Source organism: Salmo trutta, chromosome 38, assembly GCF_901001165.1.
Source record: "Salmo trutta chromosome 38, fSalTru1.1, whole genome shotgun sequence".
Classification (NCBI taxonomy): domain Eukaryota; kingdom Metazoa; phylum Chordata; class Actinopteri; order Salmoniformes; family Salmonidae; genus Salmo; species Salmo trutta.
In genome coordinates this window covers 13383920-13395111 of record NC_042994.1, presented here as the reverse complement: position 1 = coordinate 13395111, position 11192 = coordinate 13383920, and the positions used below count along the sequence as shown (strand labels likewise).

The window sequence follows — 11192 nt, the reverse complement described above, 5'->3', positions numbered from 1 at the left end:
TGTGAGCATCATTTAGAAGCCTAAACCTGTCATTGTTACATTGAACTGGGTGAATGGAATATGAATGACAGTCATCCAATATACTGCAATAGCAATAAGGCCAAGCTCATAAAAACATAGTCATCCTCCCTCACCTTAAATGGCACCGACCGCCACTGCTGTAAAGGGGTTTCTTTTCAGCTTTTTAAGAGGACAACAACGCACCCTCAATTATGATATCAGCGCCCTGAAATGCATTGACATCTATATTTAATCAACAGCCAAATGTAACATGTAGTGTCAGTGTCATAGGCCTACAGAACATGAACTTTAACCTTGTCATAGAGTGCAGAGAACATACATGGCTTGTGGTCCTGGGAGGATATAATGGAGCTAAAATAGCTTTATAATGGATGATGACGTAAGTTATATTTTCCCTGATGTCACTTATGTAACTGGAATAATCTGTTTCCACTTTTCACAGAATCATTTTCACTTTTAATTGCACTGGCCAAAGATGTTAAAATGAGAGACGTCACCTGGTGGCAACAAATGGAACAAAAGGAAAAGCACACTAGAAATAATATTCCATTTACCATATGATAGAGCCATATAAGAGTTATAAGGTAATGTGAGTAAATTACATCAGTTATCATTCAGCTGATGCAATCCTGTTAGAAGGGAAATATTACAGTATGCGACCATGACATTATTTATATATATATAGACGGGGCTTGAACACCCGTCATCAGGGGTATGTGTGGTCCAGGGGTATGTTTGGTCCGTTACCGCTTCACCAGATTCCAGAACTATCTGGCCTTCTCAGTTAGTTCATATCCTGGACCTTCTCATCAACTGAGGTGGACACCACCTTCCCATCCACCATCTCCTCCACGATCACCCTCACCCGCTTCTGCATGTGTGGATTATACTCTGTGGAAAAGGCCACAAAACAGGAATTCATTCATTCATTAATATTGTGTGCTATGGGGAACAACACTTGATTCTTTCATTGATTAATTTATTTGATTAATTATTCTCTGCTTGCTCACCTTCCACCACTTCCTGGACTTGTTGAACTTCATGGACCTTCTCGACCACGATCACTTTCCTGACCTCCTGTCTGGTCTCCACATGCTTACTGGTAGACACAAAGCGGAAGAACACTCATGGTCAGCTAAACTCACCAACACACATCTTTATCTACTAGTTTGCAATCAGTGGTGTAACTTAAGTCATTTTTTGGGGTATCTGTACATAAGTATTTACCTTTTTGACTACTTTTACTTTTACTTCACTACATTGCTAATGCAGAAATTTTACTTTTCCTTGACACCTAAAAGTGCTTGTTACATTTTGAATGCTTAGCAGGACAGGAAAATAGTCAAATTCACGGACTTATCAACCAAACATTTCTGGTCATTCCTACTGCTTCTGATCTGGCGGACTCACTAAACACATGCTTTGGTTGTAAATTATGTCAGAGTGTTGGAGTGTGCCCCGGCTTTCCGTAAATTAAAAAAAAAAAAAAAAAAATGGTGCCATCTGGTTTGCTTAATATAAGGAATTTGAAATGATTTATACTTTTATTTTTGATACTTATTTCATTTTCTATTAATGTATCTATACTTTTACTCAAGTACGACAGTTGGGTACTTTTTCCACCACTGTTTGCCGTGAGGTGCCAATAAACAGCTGTCATCACCCCATCCCTTCCCCCTCCCTCTCTTTCCTGCCCCTCCATTATCCCCTCTCACCTGAGTCCCTCTCCATCCAGCAGCCTCCTGTACTCAGCGATCTCCATCTCCAGCCTCATCTTGATGTCCAGGAGAATCTGGTACTCAGAGGCCTGCTGCTGGATGCTGACGTTGAGCTGCTGCAGCTCCTCCTCCATGCTGTTGATATGAACCTGCAGCAGGCTCAGCTGGGAGCTGTAGCGGCCATTTATATCAGCGACGCTCTGCTCCAGGTACCCCTTCTAGGAATGTGTTTATGTTTGTAAGGGGTGAAGAAAATGTCGAAGGAAGGAAGGAGAGGGTAGTAGAAATGTATAGAGAGGGAGATGAAGAAGGGTAGAGAGAGTTAGACTGGAGTGTATGAAGGTGTTAGAACACCTTGACATTAGGCCACTGTGGAGGTCTGAAAACATCTAACAAACTTTGATTTTGGAGTGTACTGTTCCTTTAAAGACCTAAAGGAATTCCATATTTTAGGAACAGAGATAGGGTAAAGGGAAATGCTATATGTTTAGGGATGCTGATTCACTAAGATGGTTTGACATCATACCTGAGTGAGCAGGCCATGCAGTTCAATCTCCAGGCTCTGGAAGTTCCTCTTCAGGTTGGTCACCTGAGACTGAGAGGTCTTCACCTCTGTGGTGCTGGTGGTGATCTGGCTCTGAAGCACCTCCACCTGACACACACACACACACACACACACACACACACACACACACACACACACACAACCTATTGGTCAAAGTATAGTACCACTTCACAAAATACATGTCAATTGTGCCTCCCACAAAACACATTTAGGAATCTGGGCCCACACCCTTCGAGGCCCTCTGTCCTATTTTCAGAGGTTGTCTCACCTTGCTCTCAAACCACTTGGCAGCATCTCTCTGGTTCTTCGCCACCATGCCCTCATACTGGGTCCTCATCTCCTCCAGCACCTTGCTCATGTCCACTGAGGAAGCACAGTCCATCTCCACATTCACAGCACCACACTGCTGCGTCCGCATCAAATGCATCTCCTAACAACAGGAAAAGGGGGACAAATTGAGCTATAATACCTGGGATTTGTAGTTTACTCACACACAGGGAAGGGCAAAAGCACCTGAAAACAATCAGTTACCGTATATTTGAGGACAAATAACAGATTTGTTGTGGGTGGATTTGCCCCCTTGTGGCCAAACATGGAAAGGTTTCAAACTCACTGAGAATTAATAAATAAATTCAAGTGCAAAAATATTACAAAAACTACAGGGGAAGCCATTGTGTCCAAATGAAAAACCACATGTGGCTGTCCTGGCATATTGACACTTCAGCTAACAGCACAAGCGTTAAGACTTGAGTGTGTGAGGAGAAATGAGGAGGTTACCTCCTCATGGTTCTTCCTGAGGTAGACCAGCTCCTCCTTCAGCCCCTCAATCTGCATCTCCAGCTCTCCTCTGGCGAGCGTAAAGCTGTCCAGCACTCCTCTCAGACGAGCCACATCCCCTTCCACCGTCATCCTCATGTTAACCTCTGTCTCTAACCTACAGGGGTTGAGGTGAGGAGAGAGGTTGATTAGTTCCTTCTCACAACAAAACAAGATACAACTTGCCAAACCATGAATTGATCCATAGCCCCTGCATACCCCCATAAGCATTTGTGTAGATCTGGGAGGATTGGATCTACTCAATCTCAAACCTATAGGCCAAAGCTTCAAACAGAATCCGTACACTCACAGAGGCTGTGTACAGTACAAACAGGAAGTGCACCTACTTCATCTTGAAGTCATCAGCTGCAACTCTGGCATTATCCACCCGCAGGATCATCTGAGAGTTCTCCACAGACCTGGCATGGATCTAGGAACAGGAGGACAGCCACAGTAAATGGAACGTAATATCAGAGTCAACTATATTTGGGAGATCATGTGTTTAGATCAGCAGATCTGGTTCAGGTCTACTGTTCATTCATATACAACAGAACACAGTTTTTCAACATTCAACAAGATAAATATTGAGACACAATAGGAATTACACCTCTAATCTATCACTTATCTACAATGCCTTCGGATAGTATTCAGACCAGTTGACTTTTTCAAAATGTTGTTACGTTACAGCCTTATTCTAAAACATTTTTTTTAATCCTCAGCAATCTACACACAATACCCCAACATGACAAAGCGAAAACTGGTTTTCAAAAGGAAAAAAAACAGAAATACCTTATTTATGTAAGTATTCAGACCCTTTGCTATGATTCTCGTTATTGAGCTCAGGTGCATCCTCTTTCCCATGATCATCCTTGAGATGTTTCTACTACTTGATTGGAGTCCACCTGTGGTAAATTCAATTGATTGGACATGATTTGGATAGGCATACAGCTGTCTATATTAGGTCCCACATTTGACAATGCATGTCAGAGCAGAAACCAAGCCATGAGGACGAAGGAATTGTCTGTAGAGCTCCGAGACAGGATTGTGTCGAGGTAAAAATCTGGGGAAGGGTACCAAAACATTTCTGCAGCATTGAATGTCCCCGAGAACACACTGGCTTCCATCATTCTTAAATGGAAGAAGTTTGGAACCACCAAGATTCTTCCTAGAGTTGGCCGCCCGGCCAAACTGAGCAATCTGGGGAGAAGGTCCTTGGTCAGGGAGGTGACCAAGAACCCGATGGGCACTCTGACGGAGCTTCAGAGTTCCTCTGTGGAGATGGGAGAACCTTCCAAAAGGACAACCATCTATGCAACACTCCACCAATCCTCAGTAAAAGCCACATGACAGCCCACTTGGAGTTTGCCTAAAGGCACCTAAAGACTCTCAGACCATGGGAAACAAGATTCTATGGTCTGATGAAACCAAGATTGAACTCTTTGGCCTGAATGCCAATCGTCATGTCTGGAGAAAACCTGGCTCCATCCCTACAGTGAAGCATGGTGGTGGCAGCATCATGCTTTGGTATATTTTTCAGCGGCAAGGACTGGGAGATTAGTCAGGATCGAAACAAAGATGAACAGAGCAAAGTACAGAGAGATCCTTGATGAAAACCGGGTCCAGAGTACACAGGATCTCAGACTGGTCGAAAGTTTACCTTCCAACAGGACAATGACCCTAAGCACACAGCCAAGACAATGCAGGAGTGGCTTCGGGACAAGTCTCTGAATGTCTTTGAGTGGCCCAGCCAGAGACTGGACTTGAACCCAATCGAACATCTCTGGAGAGACCTGAAAATAGCTGTTCAGCGAAGCTCCCCATCCAACCTGACAGAGCTTGAGAAGATCTGCAGAGAAGAATGGGAGAAACTCCCCAAATACAGGTGTGCCAAGCTTGTAGCGTCATACCCAAGAAATCTCGAGGCTGTAATCGCTGCCAAAGGTGCTTCAACCAAGTACTGAGTAAAGGGTCTGAATACTTATATTAATATAACATTTCAGTTTTCTATTTTTTATAAATTTGCAAAAATATCTCCTAACCTGTTTTTGCTTTGTCATTATGGGGTATTGTGTGTATATTGATAACGGGGGATAAAACGATTTAATCAATTTTAGAATAAGGCTGTAACGTAACGAAATGTGGAAATAGTCAAGGGGTCTGAATACTTTCCGAATGCACTGTAATTCGTTCTAGTGACTATTTTCTTTCACAAAACTGTTGGCATCCTCTCAATCCTATCCCCACCTCCCTTCCCACTGGGCACAGACGTCAATTAAACGTCTATTCCATGTTGGTTCAACATAATTACATTGAAATGACATGGAAACAATATTGATTCAACCAGTGTGTGCCCAGTGGGTTGCTACCTTACCCAGAAGTACCTTGTTACGGATGTCTGTGATGGTGGCATAAAACCCACTGAGGTCCTTCTTGTGAGTTGGTGATCTCATCTCATAGAACTCTTTGATCTGCAACTCCAACTTGCTATTGGCTGTCTCTAGAGAGCGCACCTGTGTACACAGAGAGTGGAGGGAATCAGTTCAGTTCATGGGTCTATCCGAAATGGCACCCTATTCCCTATATAGAGCACTACTTTTGACCAGAACCCTATGGGCCCTGTTATGTACTACATAGGGAATAGGATGCCATTTGGGGCGCATACCATCACGTTATGTGAATCTGCGTACTCCCATTAGATAATCCCCAACATAATGGAATTTTAAATAAATGATCAAATCCTGCTATGTCATTGTCCTCGTCAGTGGTGTAAAGTACTTAGGTAAAAATACTTTAAAGTACTACCTAAGTAGGAATTTTGGGTATCTTTACTTTACTTTACTATTTATATTTTGAGAACTGTTGCTTTTACTCCACCACATTCCTAAAGAAAATAGTGTACTTTTTACTCCATAGATTTTCCCTGACACCCAAAAGTACTCATTACACTTGGAATGCTTAGCAGGACAGGAAAATTGTCCAATTCACACTCTTATCAAGAGAACATCCCTGGTCATCCCTACTGCCTATGATCTGGTGGACTCACTAACACATGCTTTGGTTATAAATTATGTCAGAGTGTTTGAGTGTGCCCCGGACAATCAGTACAAAAAATGTAAATAAATAATTGTGCCATCTGGGTTGCTTAATATAAGGAATGTAAAATTATTTCCACTAACTTTTACTTTTGATACTAAAGTATATTTGAGCAATTACATGTTCTTTTGATACTTAAGTATATATAAAACCAAAGACTTGGACTTTTACTGAAGTAATATTTTACTGCATGACTTTCACTTTTACTTGAGTCATTTTCTATTAAGGTAATTTATGACAATTGGGTAGTTTTTCCACCACTGGTCCTCATGTATTTAGGAAGGTGCGTTTATAATAGTAATACACGTGTGTCTTTTAATAATAATGAGACTTTCCTTGGAACTTTACAGGCAAAGTACAGGTTACGGTTTCTTCTCAATAGCAATTTTACAATTAGAAAAGTTACAAGTTAAGTAAAAGTTGTTTATATATATATATATCCCCATATATATATATATATATAATTATTTTTTTTATAGGGTCAATTTACTGTAGCCTACTGTATTATCACATTTAATTGAACATTGTGATAGTATTGATGAAAGGGGTTATTTAAAACAAAAATGCTTTATAACAAAGATTAAAGATCACTTTCTAATAAAACAATTATGTATCCTCGACTATGTAGTGTTTTGAAAAGACTTATCACTCTGCCTTGTCTTTCAGTCTCCATGATCTGGGCTGTGCGTAATATCCCGCAGCGCGCCAAATCTCCATCCACATCCCCATCACTCTTTCTTACCTTTTCCAGGTAGGTGGCCAAACGGTCGTTCAGATTCTGCATGGTATGCTTCTCGTTGGCACCGATAGTGATCTGGCCTGGCCAGTCCATAGAGAAGGAGGAGTGAGAGATACGGGTGCCGTATCCCCCGGCACCTCCATATACACTCGGCGAGCGACTGCTGCCAACAGAGGACACGCTCATACGGGACCTACCCGATCCCAAACCGCTGGAAAATTGCATCCTATCGGACGAACTGAGGCCAGTCGAAACGACAACGCTACCTGAGCCGTATCTACGGCTACTACTGCGACTGGCAACAATGGACATGGCGAGAGATGGTCTGGCGATGCGTCCTGGGAGGTTAATGTGCGTTCTTCGTAGTTGAGGCGTCAGGTAAAATAACCCCTTTTGTGTGCTCCAGCGTTTTATACAGTTGGATTAAGAATGATTGACTGCGTCACCATTATTCCTTGGAATGAAGTTATATCTAATTGTTTTGTTCAGTGGGTGGGTACAGGGCTTACAACAACTAAGGAAATGAATGGTTCAGTAAATGTCGTGATTTATGAAGGGCAGTGTGTTTGACAGGTATTGACTGGCAAGTCAGACAGCTTTACTGAATGTGTTTTGTAAAAGCTGGCATTCCATGGTTTCGGGCATCCATTTTCAATTACATTTTGGTTTGTTTACTGATATTGGCAATATTTTTTACATATTTTAATAATATATAATTGTCAATGATTTGTAGGCTAAATATTGTATGTGTTATTATTTTACCAACCTAAAATGTTGCACCAAGTCACTCCATCACTTACAGTTGATGATTTTCCATCATTCTGTCCATTTGAAAAGATGGTCAGTAACAGTCATCTTTTTGAAATGTAGATAACCACTCCGTATACTTGCTCTCAGATTAGTTGGTTGAGTAGTGTGTTCAATCATTGTCAAAGATGTGTAGTAGGTATTCTTACTATTTTGCCCTAAGTCACTTTGATGATTTTCTCATTCTTTTTTTCTGAATTCACAGATGTACTGTTCAGTAACTATACCCTTATTTGAAATATGAATAAACCTGATAATTCATCACATTCCATTTTGCCTACTCAGTACTTGCTCTCAGATGTTGGTTTGGATAGTGGGTTTTACTCAAGGGACATGTGTATGCAAAACAGCCACATAACAGCCTGAATAAGTTGAACAGTTTCATTCCAAAACGCTCTATGTCCATTTTCAGAAATGTTGATCAATTATCTTTTATTGTTTAAAGACATGAAAGAGATTGGTGTTTTTTCACTATCTAATGAGGTTGTTCAATGACAGACATGTATTTGTTACTACTGTTAGATTTCACACAGTCAAATGTAACAAATAATATAAAACATTCTAAAGACATGTACAAATTATACAATTGTGACATCAATATTTAAAAATGTTTTACAAGAAAGTTATTCAATATAGTAATATGACATATATATGTGAATGTTTACATTTGACATTTTAGTCATTAGCAGATAGTCTAATCCAGAGCAATTTACAGAAGGTGCATTCATTTCAAACCAGGTAGGTGAGACAACCACATCCCAGCTAGCACATAACGTTCTGAGAACCTCATGTTTCTTAGAGCTTGGTGAGAGTGTGGTTGTCCTATGGCTATTTTACATACAACCTTCTCATAACACAGGGCTTCCCAAACGTTTTTGGCCTATGACCTAATTTTGATATAAAAAAATGTTTGCGACCCCACCATGTAAAAACAAGTGTTGTAAATCAACGGTCAATGTTTACATTTTTAATTGTGGATATGACAGTCTATTACAAATAAGTCTGACAATACTTTTGACAGTATTTCAATCTGAAGGAAGTATGGTTTTAAGTGTCTGAAATGCATCAGGAAGGTATTGGAAGATCATTAGTCAATCCTTTTGTATAATCTTCTGTGTAGAAAAGAGCATCAGCATTGATTATTTCCCCTCCCCCAGTCTGATTTAGTGCCTGGTCTCTTCCACTGTTCTGATGAGGCTTGTGGGCATTGTAGAGGGAAATATAAGACATTTGTGTTCCTTAAGAGTCTTGTCTTTCAGTGATGGGGTCATAATATTTTGTAGCTGAAACCATTCAAAAGATAGTCACATTTTTAGAAAGAAAAGAGAAACCGCTCTGTTTATTACCACCGCATCGAGGGGCTACAAGAGGTTACAAGGTAGCAACACATCTGCCACGCTGATCTTCAACACTGGAGCTCCACAGGGGCGCGTGCTCAGTCCCCTCCTGTATTCCCTGTTCACCCATGACTGCATGGCCAGGCACGACTCCAACACCATCACTAAGTTTGCAGACGACACAACAGATCACCAACAATGACGAGACAGCCTATAGGGAGGAGGTCAGAGACCTGGCCTGGTGGTGCCAGAATAACAACCTATCCCTCAACGTAACCAAGACTAAGGAAATGATTGTGGACTACAGGAAAAGGAAGACCGAGCACCCCCCCTCCCCCCCCCCCCCCCCCAATTCTCATCGACGGCGCTATAGTGGAGCAGGTTGAGAGCTTCAAGTTCCTTGGTGTCCACATCAACAACAAACTAGAATGGTCCAACCGCACCAAGACAGTCGTGAAGAGGGCACGACAAAGATTTGGCATGGGTCCTGAGATCCTCAAAAGGTTCTACAGCTGCAACATCGAAAGCATCCTGACTGGTTGCATCACTGCCTGGTACGGCAATTGCTCGGCCTCTGACCGCAAGGCACTTACAGAGGGTAGTTAGTATGGCCCAGTACATCACTGGGGCTAAGCTGCCTGTCATCCAGGACCTCTACACCAGGCGGTGTCAGAGGAAGGCCCTAAAAATTGTCAAAGACCCTAGCCACCCTAGTCATAGACTGTTCTCTCTGCTACCGCATGGCAAGCGGTACCGGAACGCCAAGTCCAGGACAAAAAGGCTTCTCAACAGTTTTTACCCCCAAGCCATAAGACTCCTGAACAGGTAATCAAATGGCAACCCGGACTATTTGCATTGTGTGCCCCCCCAACCCCTCTTTTTACACTGCTGCTACTCTCTGTTGATCATATATGCATAGTCACTTTAACTAAACATTCATGTACATACTACCTCAATTGGGCCGACCAACCAGTGCTCCCGCACATTGGCTAACCGGGCTATCTGCATTGTGTCCCGCCACCCACCACCCGCCAACCCCTCTTTTACGCTACTGCTACTCTCTGTTCATCATATATGCAAAGTCACTTTAACCATATCTACATGTACATACTACCTCAATCAGCCTGACTAACCGGTGTCTGTATGTAGCCTCGCTACCTTTATAGCCTCACTACTGTATATAGCCTGTCTTTTTACTGTTGTTTTATTTCTTTACTTACTTATTGTTCAACTAACACATTTTTTGCACTATTGGTTAGAGCCTGTAAGTAAGCATTTCACTGTAAGGTCTACACCTGTTGTATTCGGCGCACGTGACAAATACATTTTGATTTGATTTGAAACCATCAAGCATCAACCTGTTAGAAGAGTCTGTAGTTGGATTTTTACAGTAGTGAAAACCATTCTAGGAGTTTATTTGATCATGGGGAAAATGAGCTGCTGTGTAAGCACTGCAAGGCAGGTTAGACTGAATTGAGCCCTGCTTCTTTTCATGTAATGATGATGAATGAGTTCTACCTTGTCAGAGCATGAACAGACATCCCCAGGGCCATTTCACCTGAACAAAAATCATCAGTGATGAATAGTACACAGATACAGTGCCTTCAGAAAGTATTCACACCCCTTCACTTATTCCATGTTTGTGTCACAGCCTGATTTCAAAATGGAATAAAAAGATACGTATCACGCATATAAACGCAATACCCCATAATGACAAAGTGAAAAGTTGTTTTTAGAAATGTTTGCACATTTATTGAAAATGAAGTACAGAAATATCTAATTTACATAAGTATTCCCACCTCTGAGTCAATACATGTTAGAATCACATTTGGCAGCGATTGCAGCTATGAGTCTTTCTGGCTCTAAGAGTCTCTAAGAGCTATACACACCTGGATTGTAAAATATTTGCACAATTTCTTTTTACAAATCTTCAAGCTCTGTCAAGTTGGTTGTTGATCATTGCTAGACAGACATTTTCAAGTCTTGCCATAGATTTTCAAGCCATTTTCAAAACTGTAACTAGGCCACTCTAGAACATTCAATTTCGTCTTGGTAAGCCAAACTCCAATTTGGCTTTGTGTTTTAGGTTATTGTCC

At 41.4% G+C, this 11192-nt stretch overlaps 1 protein-coding gene across 1 annotated transcript; it reads right to left on the bottom strand.

Moving 5' to 3' along the window:
- Nucleotides 1-232: 232 nt before the first annotated feature.
- Nucleotides 233-7482, bottom strand: LOC115178750 (keratin, type I cytoskeletal 19). Its single transcript, XM_029740032.1, has 9 exons — nucleotides 6956-7482; nucleotides 5502-5630; nucleotides 3468-3550; nucleotides 3082-3238; nucleotides 2573-2734; nucleotides 2266-2391; nucleotides 1737-1957; nucleotides 1032-1120; nucleotides 233-912 (listed from the first exon to the last, which is right to left on the bottom strand). The coding sequence occupies exons 1-9, from the start codon at nucleotides 7262-7264 to the stop codon at nucleotides 806-808; spliced, it is 1383 nt and encodes a 460-aa protein (XP_029595892.1). The 5' UTR covers nucleotides 7265-7482; the 3' UTR covers nucleotides 233-805.
- Nucleotides 7483-11192: the final 3710 nt, after the last annotated feature.